At 52.1% G+C, this 17,222-nt stretch overlaps 9 protein-coding genes across 9 annotated transcripts; 5 read left to right on the top strand and 4 right to left on the bottom strand.

Annotated features, from left to right (window-relative positions):
- Positions 1-221: 221 nt before the first annotated feature.
- On the top strand, positions 222-1,132 carry N7532_009928 (SDR family oxidoreductase; the record flags this gene model as incomplete). Its single annotated transcript, XM_056622419.1, has 2 exons — positions 222-696; positions 747-1,132. The coding sequence occupies 2 exons, from the start codon at positions 222-224 to the stop codon at positions 1,130-1,132; spliced, it is 861 nt and encodes a 286-aa protein (XP_056469835.1).
- Positions 1,133-1,231: 99 nt separating this feature from the next.
- N7532_009927 (oxidative DNA demethylase) lies at positions 1,232-3,286 on the bottom strand (the record flags this gene model as incomplete). Its single annotated transcript, XM_056622418.1, has 2 exons — positions 1,232-3,059; positions 3,123-3,286. 2 exons carry the CDS (start codon positions 3,284-3,286, stop codon positions 1,232-1,234), a joined length of 1,992 nt encoding a protein of 663 aa, XP_056469834.1.
- Positions 3,287-3,731: 445 nt separating this feature from the next.
- On the top strand, positions 3,732-4,520 carry N7532_009926 (uncharacterized protein; the record flags this gene model as incomplete). The annotated part of the gene is made up of 1 exon (XM_056622417.1): positions 3,732-4,520. The coding sequence occupies one exon, from the start codon at positions 3,732-3,734 to the stop codon at positions 4,518-4,520; it is 789 nt and encodes a 262-aa protein (XP_056469833.1).
- Positions 4,521-4,753: 233 nt separating this feature from the next.
- On the bottom strand, positions 4,754-5,791 carry N7532_009925 (uncharacterized protein; the record flags this gene model as incomplete). Its single annotated transcript, XM_056622416.1, has 1 exon — positions 4,754-5,791. The coding sequence occupies one exon, from the start codon at positions 5,789-5,791 to the stop codon at positions 4,754-4,756; it is 1,038 nt and encodes a 345-aa protein (XP_056469832.1).
- A 2,799-nt stretch (positions 5,792-8,590) lies between these two features.
- Positions 8,591-9,476, bottom strand: N7532_009924 (enoyl-CoA hydratase/isomerase family protein; the record flags this gene model as incomplete). Its single annotated transcript, XM_056622415.1, has 2 exons — positions 8,591-9,092; positions 9,157-9,476. The coding sequence occupies 2 exons, from the start codon at positions 9,474-9,476 to the stop codon at positions 8,591-8,593; spliced, it is 822 nt and encodes a 273-aa protein (XP_056469831.1).
- A 1,999-nt stretch (positions 9,477-11,475) lies between these two features.
- On the top strand, positions 11,476-12,542 carry N7532_009923 (alpha/beta fold hydrolase; the record flags this gene model as incomplete). The annotated part of the gene is made up of 2 exons (XM_056622414.1): positions 11,476-12,015; positions 12,075-12,542. 2 exons carry the CDS (start codon positions 11,476-11,478, stop codon positions 12,540-12,542), a joined length of 1,008 nt encoding a protein of 335 aa, XP_056469830.1.
- A 308-nt stretch (positions 12,543-12,850) lies between these two features.
- Positions 12,851-13,462, top strand: N7532_009922 (uncharacterized protein; the record flags this gene model as incomplete). Its single annotated transcript, XM_056622413.1, has 1 exon — positions 12,851-13,462. One exon carries the CDS (start codon positions 12,851-12,853, stop codon positions 13,460-13,462), a length of 612 nt encoding a protein of 203 aa, XP_056469829.1.
- A 309-nt stretch (positions 13,463-13,771) lies between these two features.
- On the bottom strand, positions 13,772-14,416 carry N7532_009921 (Bromodomain associated domain protein; the record flags this gene model as incomplete). The annotated part of the gene is made up of 1 exon (XM_056622412.1): positions 13,772-14,416. One exon carries the CDS (start codon positions 14,414-14,416, stop codon positions 13,772-13,774), a length of 645 nt encoding a protein of 214 aa, XP_056469828.1.
- Positions 14,417-14,733: 317 nt separating this feature from the next.
- N7532_009920 (transcription initiation factor TFIID subunit 7 family protein) lies at positions 14,734-16,161 on the top strand (the record flags this gene model as incomplete). The annotated part of the gene is made up of 1 exon (XM_056622411.1): positions 14,734-16,161. One exon carries the CDS (start codon positions 14,734-14,736, stop codon positions 16,159-16,161), a length of 1,428 nt encoding a protein of 475 aa, XP_056469827.1.
- Positions 16,162-17,222: the final 1,061 nt, after the last annotated feature.

Here is a 17,222-nt window from a genome sequence, read left to right as displayed (position 1 = left end):
TGCACGATTCTAGAACCAGCAAGGTCAATGGGGCTGAGTACCCCGCTCTCGCAATCTATTTCTCTATGCAGCTCTGTAACGTGACGATCGACTATATCAGGGTGGAAAACTAAAGACCCTGGTCTCTAATCAAAAATGCCGCAACTGCCCATAAATCCACACCTGGTTCAACCCAGAACATTTCAAACCACACCTCACATCGAACACATCCAGAAGCCAGCATGTCGCACAAAACATGGCTTGTAACCGGCGCCTCATCGGGGCTGGGCACAGCCATCACCGAGTCAGCCCTACGAGCTGGACACAAAGTTCTCGCAACAGCCCGGAACCCAGCCAAAGCCGCAGCAGCGAATCCGCTAATCGCAGAACTGGGAGGCATCTGGATCAGCCTGGATGTGACACAACCAGAAACGACACGTTACGTGGAACGTGCAATCCGCGAAAATGGCGGCTCAATCGATGTCCTTGTCAATAATGCTGGGTACTCTCTTCTAGGCAGCATCGAGGATATGAGCGAGGCCGAGATTGAGGCGCAATTTAGTACGAACCTATTCGGCCCGATTCGCGTGTTGAAGGGAGCATTGCCTTTTATGCGAAAGCAGAGGTCTGGGACGGTTGTCAATGTTAGTAGCAGTGCTGGGTTTGACGCTTTTCCGGGATGTGCGATGTATGCCGGGTCGAAGTTTGCACTAGAAGGTGAGGCACTGCTTTCAAAATATTCGGCTTTTATGGCTAATCCCACCTAGGCATGTCGGAGAGTTTGGCCGGGGAACTGCAACCCTTTGGAATTCGAGTTCTGATCGCAGAGCCGGGCATTTTCCGGACGAACTTCTTGTCGGCCTTTGTTACACCCGAAGCTGGGATGACTGAAGACTATGAGGGAACATCAATCGAGGGAATGCTCCATGCCTTCAGGGCTAGTAATGGGAACCAGCAAGGGGACCCTGTCAAGGCTGCAGCCAGGATCCTCGAGGTTGTGAGTGGAACGGGGATGGGTGTCGGGAAAGAGAACCTGCTTCGACTGCCGCTTGGCCCGGATTGTTATGATCGCTTCCAGGCCAAGTGTGATTCTCTGCAGGAGAATTTGCTGCAGATGAAGGAGATCGCGTATTCGACCAATATTGATATATAGGCTTTTTATGTGTTGATCAAGTATGCATAGACGGGAATAAAGGTTGAATATATTTGCAAACTTTTGGCTAAACCATGCTAATATCGCCAATGTGGGAATCTACTCGTCATCATCATCATCATCATCACCATCTTCTTCTTCTTCTTCTTCATCTTCGCCTTCGTCGTCATCCATGTTTTCATCATGGTCATCGTCGTCGTCTTCGAACTCGACCCCAATGTCACCAGTGATATCCCACCGGTCACCCTTGGCCGCCGCGCTGACATACTTGACGAACTTCAAGGTACCGCTGTCGCGCAGCACAATGCTAAGACGGTTCCATCCAGCCTGAGTGCTGAACAGGATTCCGTCGTCCTCGTCTGCACCGGCAGAGCGGTAGATCGCGGGGTCGGCCTTCTTCTTCTCCTTAGGTCGGAGCACCTGATCGGCATTATCCTCATCCTCTTCTTCCTCCTCGTCCTCATCCCCGGCCATATAGATCTCATATCCACCGAGAGCAATTGGCTCTTCCGCATCGCCGCTTGGCTTCTCCTTGGGCTTGGACTGAACCTCGCCGTTCTCGCCATTTTCGGCCTCTTCCTCCTCATCCTCCTGCTTCTCCCAGCCCGTGGAGGGGGTAAGGCAGAGTGTAAACTCCAATCGTGGCTCCTCGCCATCATATCCACTGGCAAGGGTATAGTCAGCACCACGACGGAAGCGGCGGGCAAGCAGATTGTGGCTCTTGAGGTGGTCGACACCAGTGATGAGGGACAGCCATTTGCGGAAGGCCTGAGAAGGGAAGAGCACATTCAGCAGTTCTTGGATAGGGTTCTCGGTGGCACCCGACTCGGGTTGCTGGTACATGTAGCGGTGCTTGTGAGGGGGGCGGGCCACCGTCCAGCCAGTCTGAGACTTGATCTCTTCGGAGGAGGCGGGGAGTGATTGTTTTTCTTGGTCCTCGATGAATGCGCTGACACGGGAAGCAAACTTCTCGTTGAGGAACCGCTCCAGGCTGAGGGAGGACTCGCTGGAGAAGGCATCCGACATCTCCTCCGCGATATCGGGGGTCAGGTAAGAGGGTGCAAGATACTGCACAAGGAACTCCAGATCGGACGCAGTGAAGTCATTGCCCTCGGCGTGCTCCTCAACCTTGGCTTTGCCCTTACCCTCGACCTCGGGCTCTTCCCAGGAAACCGGCTTGGGCTGCGGAAGATCGTAGATGTCGCCTCGGCCCTGAAGTTGAGCTAAACTGCTGCGCTCGGCCAGCTTCTCCTCCAATCCCTCCTCGTAACCGTCTTCGCCCTCCTGGGGAATGTGAAACCAGCCGCTGATGGCCATGCGCACGCGCTTCTTCGACTTGTCGTCGTTCGCGCCGGGGTGGTAGACCTCCTCGACGTCGTGGAAACTCTCACCCGGTTGAACGGTGAAGAAACTCAGTTGGTTGAAGGCCGGGGGAATGGAGAGACTGAAGTCTGGGCTGGGGATCTTCACATCCTCGCCCTGGGCATCCTTCTCCGTAGTGGTCGGGTATAGGCGCAACGCACCACCCCACTGTTCCTGCCACGGGATGTCGGGGTCGGTTAGGTAGAGAATGTAGCTGACACGACGGCTGCCAATCACATCATCGTGGCACAAGAGGTGGCATCCCTCGTTGTATACGTTAATGGCCATGTCGGTCTTCTGGCCGCTCAGCTTTCCGGAGCCAGTCACGGCAGACAAGTACTCGCGGAAGCGGGCCGAGTACATGGCGTCGCGAAGCTTCAAAATAGACGGCAACTTCGAGAGGGAGGAGTCGTCCAGACCATCCAGGTTTGCCAGGTCTCCAGACTGGAAGATCTTATAGATGTCGGTCTCCTTCTCGGTGAAGGACAGATGCTCTTGGATTTCATCACGGACGGAACGGAGGAGAGACGGTTCGATCAAGGGGTGGATTACGCCATGGTAGTACCTGCAAGTAAGATTGAGTCAGCTGCGATGCAATTGATCCAAGATTTGCTAGTGTAGAACATACGGGCTTGACTTGGCGTAGGCATCGGTGTACTTCTTCTGCTCCGCGGCGTCGAACAGGCCGTCACGGAAACGCGCCACGGCCTCCTCGCTGGAAAGCGCACGCTTCTTGGTTTCGGGCAGGCCGTTGCCGTCCAGAGACGGTCTCTCATCGGTCTTGCGCTTCATCTTTGCGTATGCGAACGGCGAGAGAGTGGGCTGACAATCGTCTGATCAGATAAATTTTCGAGGCGGTGAGCGGCTGCGCTGGGCGGTCAGCGGCGGCGGCCATTCACTTGGCCATCGCCCTGCACTCGTTCTGGCGTGGAGTCAATATCGGCACAATGCTGCCTGTAAAGATTGGATTTAATATGCCAGATAGGGTATTTCGGTGACTGATCACGATTTGTACAATGCTGTCTGCCAAAGTCACTGTATAAAAACCGCCACGGTGCCCTGGCGAGGGGTGACCATCCATACTTCCGCAGAGCCTCGTGCGTCACGGCGGGCCCGAACCACGACCAACCACCAGTCACTTCGACTTTCGGCGGCCTTCGACTCTCCTCTTCTGCCCCGGCCCGACTTTTCTTTCTCTTCCCAACCCCTTCTGCTGGCCGGAAGACGACTTTCCACCATGGCGCACCAGCGCAGTTTTCTTCCGGTGGCCTCGCAGCCTCCTAATGGCGTTGCGACCGAAGATGATCGGCCAGGCACACCACCGCGCCCGCCGTATTCCCCAGTGACGCCGACGTTTGCCCACCTCGACCCGGTCGCCGCGGGCAATGCGACAATTGTACCACCCCCGCTGTCGCCATCACCCACGTCGCGTGTTGCAGAGACGTTCGCCTATGAAGCACCGCGCCCGCCTGCCATTCCAGCTGTCTTCAAACCAGAACCGCCACCCGTCCCAATCTCCGAAAGCGATAACCCCGATGCTATCGCCCTGCGCTCGGCGATCTCTATTCTGCAAGTGCAGAAGCAGCAGAGTCTACGCGATATTCACAGTCTCGAGCGCATGAAGGAGGCCGCCGGTGCCGATCCGGAGGGTTTTGCGCGCGAACTTGCGGCCGGCCGGCTGCGCCCAAAGGACGATGGGACGGTGTTTCAGTTTACGGCAGACGACGACGAGGACGTGGATGACGACGACGAAGAAAATGAAGATGGCAAAGAGTCGAACGGCCGCAAAGAATCAGACTCATCACCGTTCGGCCGCATGCCAAAGCCCCAGAATGTGGTACGGATGCCGCCTATCAATTGGTCCAAGTACCATGTAGTGGGAGAGTCGTTGGACCGTATGCATGAAGAACAACTCCGTCGACCGAGTTCCGGAGATCTCAAACGTGGAGAGCTTCCGCCAGAGTATGCGGTGGCCTCGCCCTATCGCCCGCTTGTTGACCGGATCGACATGACCAAGAAAATGTGAACCCTTGATGGGTGTGTTTATGAGCATGGTATCCAGACTTCGTGGAATGCCTTATGATGTTATGTATTCTATTATTACCCTTATCATGACAGAACAAATTTTTAGAGATGCCCGGAAGACCGATATTGTTTCCATTCCTACAATTCTCTTGTCCTGACCTGAGATATCGGATCCAATTATTCCCCGTTCTTTCATGACAAACAGACGTCCTGTTCGGTCTCTCCATCATTTGACTATCTTCCCCTGCCTGCACCAAACCCTGCACCACCTCCAGCCCCGAAGCCAGCTCCAAAACCACCTCCTGCACCACCACCGCCGCCGCTGCCGCCGCCGCCTCCATGTCCTTCACCACCACCACCCCCTCTACCTCCTCCTCCTTTTCCACCACCACCACCTCCTCCACTTCCACTGCCACCGCCGCCTCCTCTTCCACCATAACCATCTCCACCTCCTCCACCTTGGCCTGCACCTCCACCTCCACCCCCTCCTCGGCCACCACCACCTCCTTCACCACTTTGACCACCTTTTCCTCCACCACTTTGTCCACCTTTCTGCCCCTCTTGGCCGTTGCCTCCAAAGCTCCCTCCAGTACCAGAGCCGCCTCCTTGGTTAGCACCGCCTAGCAGGCCCCCTAGGATATCAGATCCGCCGCCGAGACCAGAGCCACCTTGTTGACCACCCTGGCCACCTTGACCTCCCTGACCACCTTGGCCACCACCTCCAGCACCTTGTTGCTGACCACCCTGGCCACTTTGACCTCCCTGACCACCTTGGGCTCCTTGTCCACCTTGACCACCACCTCCACCACCTTGGCCACCACCTTGACCACCTTGGCCACCACCTTGACCACCTTGGCCACCACCTCCAGCACCCCCAGCACCTCCATTAGAACCAATGCCTTGGGATCCGGCTCCTCCAGAGCCCGCACCACCGCCACCTGCACCGCCCAAGCCCGCCCCCCCAGCGCCTCCAGCACCAGCACCACCGGCACCACCTCCTTTGCCAGAACCACCTAGGCCGAGGCCTGCACCACCTCCTTTGCCAGCACCTCCACCTCCTTTGCCAGCACCTCCTCCTCCTTTGCCAGCACCTCCTCCACTTTCACCACCTTCTTCTCCTTTTCCCTTTTTGTCTCCGTCACCATCCTCACTTGAAGCGTGCGCTCCACCGGTACCGGCACCGAAGCCTCCGCCGAAGCCAGCACCGAATCCAGCACCAAAGCCTCCGCCGGCTACGCAGCTCGGGCATTGGCTCCCATGAGAATCTATCATGAGAGATGTGAGATACATAGGCCGCCGGCACATGGAGAAAATATCACTCACCTGCTCCATGAGCTATAGGGGCGGCAAGTATGCCGGCTCCTAAACCAATTAACACCCAAAGGTATTCCGGCCTCATGATCTTAGATGAACTGTCAAAGTGATTTCTGATGAACAATGTCAGTCTTGGAACTTTCCTCATTGGCGAGATTCATTTCGAAATGACAAACCGAACCTTTTGAGGCTGCCCAGCTAACTTGTCAGCCGAAGTTTTTCCTTTGATACTCAAGTCCCAGAACCCTGAGGAGACCCAATTATTTATAACTTTGCACTTTGCCACATCTGCTAAATGAACAACTATGATCCTAGTGGAGAATCCTGGCGGGAGGTCTTTTATGTTGACTCGGAGACTCCGCTTTTGAAGTCAGTCATGCGCGTTCTCCGAACGTCGAATTTTTAACTTCATGGTAAGGGACCCTGTTGAAGACAGGCTTGAAGATTTTGCCCAAAGCCCTTGGTCCGCAAAGGAATATCTGTGACCAACTACTATCAAGGTGACACGACATGGCATATCGCGTGGGGCGTGGCCATAGGCTCTGGGAATGTGTGAGTGGACATATTACGAACGACGTGGGAGCCTACAGAATCGGGATATGGGTTTGTTTTGCCTTTAGGCCAAAAGCCAATACTGTCATTGATTCGACTTGGTTGCCACTCCGTCATCTTTGAAAGCTAGGTAGATCTATTTTCAATCTAGCAAAAAATAAGAAATATGCTTGCCCATTTGAATGAGAGCGTATCGTCAATTACCCCCACTGAAAATTCTCTCATTCTGTAATGCAGTCGTACGATAGTCCGATTATCAAGCGTAGAGAGTTGCACGAGGGCATAGATCACTTGAACATTTCAAACCTTCCGTATAATGCACATGTCTCTCCCCCAAAGCCCAGTCTGGTGACATTTTTGGAATTGGGCTTCCTAATCCATCTCGAGGGCTTTTCTTGCGTGTGCCTTCCTCAGCGTTGACTTGTAAACACTCGTAGTGCGACAATCCCGAAATCGCTCGTCGAGACCTCGAATCCTCGCAGTGACTGTGTAGCCCAGAATTTAATTCGGAATGTTTTTCTCTAGACGAAGTCAATTCCCGCGATCAAGACTTCATAGCTGAGATCAAGAACTGAGATCTGCAATTTGCATATTGATGGACGAATAATAATGGTTTGCCGCAGCTTCACTTCCCGCTTTCTAATATCACCGCCGCTCTTCACCTTTGTCCAAGGCAATCTCTGAGATAAAGCGCGCTCGTGAGAATCGAGTTTATGACGCACAGGTCCCTGAACCATTTCATTGCTTCCCAGTACCTCTTCAGGTGATGGAGCGCTTGGAGCTTTTTCCACTTTGTCTCTGGACGTATATTGGTATGAGGGTTTCTTTGAAATATTTCCCAGAGCGCCCAGGGAACCGTGGTGTCTTCATGCTGAATGGGAAATTCCATTCTAAGAGAGCCTTCCGGAAGGACTATTGCTCTACAGTCCACTGACTGCCATGTATCAATGCTAGCCTAAGCTTCAACAATATCTTTGAGGTATTCTAATTCCCTTCTTAGGAAAAATTGACTCTCCCAAAACCACTGGGAGTCAACAATCACAGTTGTGGCCACATATGCCGTGCGAGAGGCTTTTCGGAGATTCAGAACGTCGACCGTAGGCAGGAAGCTTGCAACAAGATGTAGAATTCCAGGTAAAATACGGCGGGATGTTTCGGTCTGGTTTTCGCTGTTAGCAATGGAAGATGGCACTTCACAGTGTCCCAAAACTTTGACCTTTTCTGCGTAGGGCAGGATGAGAGATAGAGCCGTCGAATCTCGGTCGGGTTGAAAAGAAGAGATATCTCGTTATATCTTTACGTGTTATCTAGCATTTGAGATAATGTGTGATGCGATGTAGTTCGACTACTGAGTTTGGACCGCAGTTTCGGGCTCGTAGTGTGAAGATGATTCTCCAAAGTCTTGGCACTTCCCTGAGTAACTCAAATACACTTGCTAAGCTTGGTTTGCCTTGGAAGACGGAATTTGTGAAAGTATTCTAGCAGAAAGTATGAAATAGAAAGGCAGGGGCGGTGAGCTTGCGATGGACCTTGCATGCAATTGACGAACCTTGTCCTGTGGTGAAATAGTTCAATGTCTGACAAGCCAACATTTCCATCCTTGTGTGGGTATACTACAAATAATGTTTTTTGTCGGAAAGAATTTCGGATTTGAGGAAAGGTCTCACTTGCTTGCCAACTATCCAGAATGGTGCACTGAATGCCTCCTGCCCAGGCATTGGAACCCACAAACCCTCGGAAGCTACAAAACGCGCATTTAACGAAGAGTGGCAATGCGCATCTGAAGGATCTTTTAATCACTTTTGTGTGGAAAATGAAAAAAAAGGTATAGAAAGAGAGAATCTTGGAAGGAGGACTGCTTAATTTTTGAGATTGTGCTCGGGTGAAGATACAATGTAGGGTGGGAATTTGACAGTTGTTGTGCCTTCTTGTATCAAGTATCGTGGTCACCACGACATTCCAGACCTTCAAGGCCAACTAGCCTGGTAATTCTGTTTCAATCGAGTCCGCGTCAGGTCATTAAGTAATGGAAAGGAGTAAATTTTGAAGTTTGCGTCGATTCTAAGCTTCACTGATTTGTAGTTATGGCTACCCTAAGGTATTCACTACCCTAAGGTACCCGCTCGTGAAAATCAAAGTGTATGTACATACTACACACTGCATGACATACAATGCCCCCGCAGTATATATCCGTTTAGACAAGCGCTATAGCTTTGCCTTGTTATTCTTCTCCCATTGCTCCACGGCCTGCAGGCCGTGGTGTTGCAGGTTTGCCTTCCTGTCTTCAACTCGATCCCGCCATGCCAAATTCCCAGAATGATCGTCAATGCCATTCAATACGCGGGAGTACATTTCATCTTTCATTGTTCCATAGATACCCGTGTCGGCCTTGTTGAGCAGTTTACGGTCGCGGATTAGGGCAAGAGTCTCCTCCAGTCCGCCAAGAGCATCGACAATTCCGGCTTGCAAGGAGTCCTTTCCGCCAAATCGACGGGCTTCGAGAACCACATTCCGGAAGGTGGTTGGGACCAACTTCTCACGGAAAATGCTCATCATCGGCGTTTGGAGCGGCACCCCAAACTCGAGTTCGTTGATACAGAGGAAGCCCTTCGATGGGTTCTGTACTCGATAATCGTGGTACATGGCGAGCATGAATCCGCCCGCGAAAGCATGCCCGTTCAGTAGACAGATCGTAGGCATGGGGAAGCTAAAGCACAGTGTCAGCGCCGGAATTCCTTGTGTTCCTCCGATCATCAAACATTGCAACATACGTTAAAAACCGCCTGAACAGCTGCCAGAGCCACTTGTCGAGGAATCCCTCGGTGCTGGTTGCAACTTCCAGATCCAGGCCATTGCTGTAGAACTTCTGGATGCCACTGGTTGTGATTACAACGCCCTTCGGATAGCGATGCTCGATGATGTCGAGCGCAAGGATCATCGCGTCGATGAATGCCGGGGTTAGCCGATTATCCTTTGGCGAGGTAAATGTGAGCAGGTAGACATGCTGCTTGTCCTGGCCCTGGGCGGTAGGATTGGTGCACACGATGGAGCCGCCGGTCGAGGCGATCGGGATGGTGAAGAGGGTGACCATGGTGATTTGAAGAGTGTTCGGAGATCCAGGTTCAGCCTTTCGGAGAAAAGTAGTTTTGAAGAACCCGAGGAGCCATCACGCCCAAAGGCGTTCGGTCACTCGGAAGTTCGAATTGTAATCAGACCTCCGCGGCATCACATGTCAAAATGCTGATGTAATCCGATCGCGATGGTTGAAACTATTTTGTATAGAATCGCTGGAGTCTGGGGTACATACTCGGGGGGGGCATCACATGTCTTATTACTAGGAGGCATTCTCGAAAAAGATTCAAGAATTATCAAAACCCTCATATCTCTAATATTGGATTTCAATGATTTTGGATTGATTCGATATGAAAATGACTGTGGACAAGAGCCTGCCGAGCTTGAACAGGTCGAGCCTAATCTGAGGGTTCTGCGCCCTCCCACCTCGATTCCTGTACCCGGCGTGGCCTCAATAATGTCTGTATCAGCTTCTGCTACAGATGATGTTACAACAAGTGAGCGAATAAGTAAATTCGATAGTGCGCATCTTCCTTAGTAGACTTAGGCCTAGAGAACTATCTTAGGCTCAAAATTTATACTCTGGCGTTCTGGCCTGTCTGATTCTCGTAGTCGGTATTGCACTGAATTTGCCTAACGTTAGACAGAGACTTCAACTGAAATCGATTTTAACTCCCTGTAATCAAGGCCTATCGTCTGTCCCTATTGCGGTAAAGCCTCTCCAACCCTTCCTAGTACGGGCCTCGGTCAAATGATTCCGGCCACCCATGTTGAGGTAAATTTTGCGCATCATATATCGATCGCATTAGACCAAAGCGAATGTGACACCGAGTTTGCAGACAAAGGGTCCAGAAGATGAACTACCTTGCCCTCTCCATCCCCGTGTGATTTGATTCTCGTCCCATTCGAAGATTTTTCGTTTCGGTCCCACTTCTGAACATGCTGGATCCAATTGAAATCCTGAAACCTCTGCTTGAAGAAATCCAAGTGCGCAACCAGTGGCTCAGTCTCGTCCTGGCATTCTACATGCCAATACAGCGGACCATCTTTAGCGTAATCCGGCTCATATGTCCCTACATTCAGGTCGTGTTCAGTTGCCGTACCTGGAATGTAGTTTAGAAACCGACAATCAAAAGTACTTCATGGAGCGAACGTGGTTTGGTACCGTTTGATGTATCAAATATGAGTGATTTGCCATATCGCCCAGAACTTGTGAGCTGATCACCCACGGGGTCGTCTCAAAATCATAGAGCACAAGAGGCCGATATTTGCGAGGGTCATTGTTCACATAGTCACATGCAACGTTCCAGAGAGTGGTAAAAGAGATTCGTAAAGGCCCGTCACGGCGGCAATCTTTGGCTCGCGGCTATATGTGGACGGCTATTTGAGTCGAGGGTCTGGGGGTAGTTCCATGCTTGTCTATGGCAGTGGAGAATGGAAGAATCGTCAAGCTGGACAGTGGAAGAGATGAGTTATATAGTATGTCCTCTCGGTCGCCTTCTAGGTAAAAGGCCCAACCTCGCCCTTCTCTGCCCTATATATCTTGCATTCAACGCCGCCTCCTTGTTCATCTAATGTATATTAAAATTGAATTCCGACATCGGACGCATGCGTTCTTTATCGAAATGGGATGAGAGAATTTTGACACTTGGACTATCCAGCGATCAATTATTGTAGCCATCAGCCACAGCGTACGCTGGTGCGCTAGTGAATACTCAAATGTCAGGGAGGGGGACATATATTCAGGAGTGTTCATCAGTCCCCGTTATGGTTTAGTTCCCTTGAATCTGAAAAGGAAAATCAGTTAAGTGCTTTGCGGTTTGGTTAGGGTCTTGTTCGGCCACCTTTCATCGGATTGAATCGCTATGGGACAAGAATCTTGAGGCTGTTGAAGAGAAAAAAGTCTCCGAGAAAGTCGCCGGGCTTCCCGCTATATGTACATCATGGCTTCCGTTCCTCCTTCCAACATACAAGAAAGTTGAGAACATCGAAGACCTCAAAACTCAAGTCTATAAGTCATGGCGAACATCGCTTTTCCGAAGCATGCTAAGCGTCTCACACTTTTGACAACCCACACATACAGCTATGTCATTATCCCACCCACGAGGCCCTCACATCCAACAATATTGCTATTGCATGGCTTCCCATCTTCCTGCTATGACTGGCGCCATCAGATACGTTTCTTTTCGACAGCCGGCTACGGGATTTTAGCGCCCGATTTACTTGGCTACGGCGGCACCAGCAAGCCAACGGACGCGACGGCGTACAAGGCCAAGCAAATGGTGGCAGAAATAGCAGAGATCTTGGATAACGAGAAGATCCAACGTGTTCATGCTGTGTCTCACGACACTGGAAGTATTCTGCTTTCGAGGTTCGCGAATTACTATCCTGAAAGGCTTCTGTCGTGCACATTCTTAGCAGTGCCATACTCCAAGCCCGGGGAGCATTTCGATCTCAAAGCCGTGAATGCGATGACGAAGCAGCTTCTTGGGAAGGAGCGTTTTGGTTATCTTGGTTTCTTTGTCAGTGACGTGGCAGGGGCATTGCTTGATCAACATGTAAGTCACGGTTTGCCATACCCTCATAAAGTCCTTTTCTAAACCGAGGTTCTCAATAGAGCGAATCATTTTTCACTCTCTTCTATCCACAAGACCCGAATATCTGGATAGATCATGTCGGGCCTCACGGGGCTCTAGAAGAATGGCTCCGGGCAGATCGTCACGGCGAGATGGCATCCTACATCACAAGGGACGAACAATTCACTCATCAACAAATCATGACTGGTCAGCATGCGCCTGCATTAAACTGGTATCGTGCATTGGTATGGAACTTGAACGAGCAAGATGAGGTTGAAGCTGGCTTATCTGCAAAAATAGCATGCCCCGTTCTTGCGGTATTCCCAGCTGCTATCGCCGGCCAATTCTCGGCAGCTGCGAACCTGTCAAGCGATATCGCAGATAGTCTTACGGTGAAGCATGTCAGCACCCCAGGTCACTGGCTGCAGCTGGAAGCGCGAGATGAAGTGAATTCCATCTTGCTGGAGCACTTCAAGGAACAATCAGCTCTGGGCGATGCTTCTGCTTGATATGAGTGGTCCTAGTTGACCGCCCCATTAACACAACTCCACTCATTTGAGATCATTTGAATATTTGATTGTCTTTTGCGAACTAGTTTAGGAAGAGTGTTTCATTGTAAATTCGAGAATGCTGGCCATGATTGCAAGCCGGTTGTAGAACACTGACGTCATGCGGTCAGCAAAAGTATAACTCGCGCCGATGACATCGTCCGCGATATCTTGCTTTCCTCTCTTCAATCATTCCATTTTCACTAGTCATAATTCCAACACCTTACTCATTTGCATTCCAAACACCCGGGAATACCCATCGATCGAAAATGGAGACTCGTCACCGTGCTGCTCAGCCAGCCCAACCTCCGAAGCAAGAAGCGTATGCCCAAGCTTCAAATCCCGTATCGCACACTCCACAGGAGCAGCGCGCTCCACAACAGCAAGTCCGCCATTACGGAGACGCTACCCCGTCGATCAAGAGAAGTGCTCAGTCAAAGCCATCCAGCGACGAAGCTCGAGCCCATCTTGCGAAAGAGCACGAGCAGGAAAGGCGGGAAATGCAAAATGCTCCCGACGTTGATCTCGAATATGGAGTAGAGCAGCAACCATCAGAGGGAGACATTGCGGAAGCAGTCGGGCGGAAAGGAATGGGACGTCACCGCGCGCAAGCTGGTGCACATGCCGGGCCTGTCGGTAGCGCGGCAGGTCCAGGATACTCAGGGTACGGACAGGAAGATGATCTTGCGGCGCACATGGATCGCAAGCGGGAGCAGCACGATCGATTGCTGGGTGAAAGAGTCGGACAGAGTCCCGCGCAACCGGACTATGAGGTGGCCGAGAGGGAGGCCGTTCGGCAGCGCAAGCTGAAACAGAATGAAAATGTTGATGTTGAGGAGGCTGTTAAAGAAGCAACGGGAGATCGCGTTGTTGGGAACTAGGTGCAAGAGTGTCCCTCTGCTCATTTGAAGACTTGCAAGGGAGGCCTAATCGCCATACAAGTCACCTAACCCTCACTTTTCACTCTATAATTTGTTCGTAACTTAGGGTAAAATAGACACAACGAGCATCATATGCGAGAAAATGGTATACAGCTTCACTTTCATTTGCATTGTATTCGATGCGTACTACTCACACTAGTGTGTCGCAAAGAGAGTGGAGGTGACGAAACATGAATTGAACGCCATTGGGGGGTATCATAGTCGAAGGATCACAGTTGGAGGTGGCGGAAAATAGGGACTCGAGACAGTTCAACTCTCCATCGCGTCATCAGAGAGTTGGCTGGGGGCGCTGCTGATGCCTGAGCTGTCACTTGCAGCGCGATCGGACTTTCGATTGCGGGCATCCGCAGCCCAGTCACGAATGCTAGGGAAACCACCTGCGATCTCGATGGGGTGCTGCTCGCCACTCTTGCCTAGCACTGTGCCCGCGTAGCGCGTCTCCTCACCCGTCTTGCTGTGTTTTTTCTTCAAGGCCGTTAGGTAATCTTCCTTTTCGATCGCGTCTGGATCCACCATATCGCCTTCACTGGGGACGAAGCCGGCGATGCGACGAATCTCGCGATGCGTTGGTCCGGTGATCCACCCAAGGAGAGAGTCCAAGCCGCGCAGATCCTCTTCTCCGGCCCAATCCTCCTCCCACTCTCGTAGTTGTGGTCGTAACGCGCCGGCATCCTGGAGTGCTTGGTAGATGTCTTCGAGCTCCGGAACGGGATCTTCGGGGTGGGCGTTGGCCGCGTGCGCGGCAGCTGATGAGGCGAGAAGCATGATGTATCGGGCCGTTAGATCAGTAATGGATTCGAGAACTGAAGGACGTGTGGAATGGAAGCCCTGCGCTCGAAGGATTTGGATGATTGGAGGCCGGAGGAGAGCATTGTGTAGGTTGTGACCAGACATGGCAACGGGGAGCGGAGGGAAGCAGAAGAGACGTGAGATATCAGGGCCGATGCTGAATAAATAGTACACGCCACTAGAGCCCCGTCAGTGAAATAAAAGTTGGACGTGCGAACTGGTGAACGTTGCAAAGTGAATGTGGATGAGTGAACCTGAAGAAGACGGCCGGGCGGAGAATTTAGGTCGGCCGCAACCTCCAACCATTCCACCTCCTTCCACCCTGCGACACCACACGCTCACCCACTCGCACCCCTCACTTCTGTGTACAGCCAGAAATTCGTCTAATCTGGTCGCGAGTGCTGCCTGGACAAATTCCCATCATGTCGGAGACTCCGCGCCCGACGCTGAAGCTCAAGTTCTCCGCGAAGTCGGCGACCCCAGCAACTCCCCCGGCCCAGTCAACCGTTTCGCCAACCCCAGCGTCAGCTTCAGCTTCTGTTGAACCATCCCAACAAAAGCTCAAGATCAAGTTTGGCCGCAAGCCTCAGGCTGAATCCCCGGCAGACAAGGAGAAACCGAAGAAGAAGAAGGCATCAACGAAGAAACGATCCGCCGAGAATGTCGCGCAGCCAGAACCCGCAGCGGAGGGCCCGAAGCGACTCAAGCTGAACCCATCGAAGAAACCAGGACTCCAGTCGATCCGCATCAAGAACAAACTCACAGTTCCCACCCGACCGGTAGGCGTGGGATACGACTCAGAAGCTTCAGACACGGAAGCGGATCCTGCTATCGAGGAGCAATTTATTCTACGAATGATGCCCGGCGATGACTGCGAATACCTACGACAGGCCATCAACGAGAGAAGATTTGACAAGTCGGAATTCTGCTTCAAGGCCTTGACTCGCGACGGACGACGAGCGATCTTCAAGATTCGCCAGCAGCAATATGCCGCGGCCATGGTCGACCTCCCTTGCATTATCGAAGGCATGAAGAGCTGGGACCGTCGAGGGTGGTATAAAACCGCGGATATCTCTCAAATGCTGTTGGTTCTGGGTCCCGTTGCGAATGAGGAAGAGGCTATGAACCATCCGTTGCCCCCCGAAGTACAGCATCCGGACCCTAAGACGCTCCTTTACCCACACGGTCTGGCACCTCCGTTGCGCTGGGTTCGCAAGCGCCGGTTTCGCGAACGGTTGAGTGCGCGCACGATCGAAATGGTGGAAAAGGCAGTCGAGGATCTGGTTGCACAGGACTCGAACTCAGTTTTCCCTCCGCGATTTGAGCTGGTGGATAGTGCGTCCTTGAATCGTGATGAATCATGTGTGAAGACTGAGGAATTCGTCGATGATTATGATGCAGAGCAAGACGCGGAGGGTGAGGTAATGGAAGAACTCATGGATGAGTTCGAAGACGACCTGGCTGCAGAGATGGAGGCTGCTCTTGCAGCTGATGATCAACCCGCGGCGACGGAAGCTCGGGGCGCAGACCAGACGGCCACCTCGTCGGCCAAACCATCCACCCCGGCCGGACCGGGTGATTCCTCAGGCGATGATAGTGACATGTCCGATGAGGGTGGTGACGGCGAGGATGACCTGGATGATGAGCAGCTCGAGCAACAGCGCCAGCAGCAGCAACACCGCGAAGAAATCCTCGAACTGGAAACTCTCATCCGTACCGAAACTGCACAATGGGAGCGCGTTACGAATAACATTCTGCGGCAGAAGATGAGCCGCCGAATTCAAGAGCTGAAGAAAGATCTGGAGCTGAAGAAGGTGTCTGCTGGTCTTCCTGGTGACACGGATATCTAGTGGAGGAATGTACCCCAAGAGGGAATAAAGAAGGACAGGAGCATCAGCAAGACCGATATAACTGCGACTTTGCAGCTTGCACTTATTTTTATGATGCTAATAATTCCAAGCATAATGAATCTGCTACCCCGTGCGCAGTACCGGTATGAAGCTATCTTAGTGCTTCCAATACACATTGTAATAGTATAAGTCAAAAGTGACTACCGCCATGATCTTGAGACATCACATGTGATATGATGAGCTAGTAAAATACCTTGTGTACATTCATGATTGCAAAGTGTTCTGATATAGATCATATTGTACATCGTCATCTCACATTTCCAATGGTGTGCGACGCACAGCAGCTAATCAGAACCGGTATTATCGTGAGGTCCTCGGGTTAGCATTTAATCCTGGCCTAGGGCTGACTGGCATGCTCTAGCCCGCCTTAGCGTCTCAATTGATTCATGGGATTACCAATGCAAATGCGTGTTTGGGGTGGATACGGCTTTGCTGGAGTGGAGCTCGTAGCGTGGAGCCCCGGAGCTCCCCGCGATGTCTGGGGATGACACAAAGGCCCCAGTGATTGTTTAGATTAGGTGAATGTATCACGATATTCAGCCCACCACACACCAAACAGACCTCAAATGAAGCATATCGTATATGGAGAAAAATAGTGTCGCCCGGAGGTTGTGATAGAGTGTCCTCGGTCACGCCACCCGACTTGGCCGACTTGGCCTTCTCAACTGCGACGCCGGCCTGCCCGAGTCGCCCAGCATTGATCGGAATCGCGCATCGGCAGTTGTATGTCTGACAGCGTGTTGGAGCGAGGATCTCGGCCGGTGCCTCGCCCATCGGGACATCACTTGCCGATTCGCAGCATCGGCGACCGGGTTGCCCGCGAATCCAGTGCGGATCCGCGTCTCCATCGTCTCCATCGCGGCAATCGCTCCCCCAGAACTCCCGGCCGGGACCTCTCCAGTGCTCATCAAGGGCAAATTTCGGATTTCCCTATCGGATGCTCCACTGACAGCTCTGCCGCGTGATCTCGGTGGTCCTCTGGCAGTGACAGCGTTGAACTA

Source organism: Penicillium argentinense (assembly GCF_028826775.1).
Source record: "Penicillium argentinense strain IBT 30761 chromosome Unknown utg000010l_segment0_segment0, whole genome shotgun sequence".
Taxonomy (NCBI): Eukaryota; Fungi; Ascomycota; class Eurotiomycetes; order Eurotiales; family Aspergillaceae; genus Penicillium; species Penicillium argentinense.
Note: the sequence above shows the minus strand (reverse complement) of the source record. Positions and strands in the feature narration are given on the sequence as shown.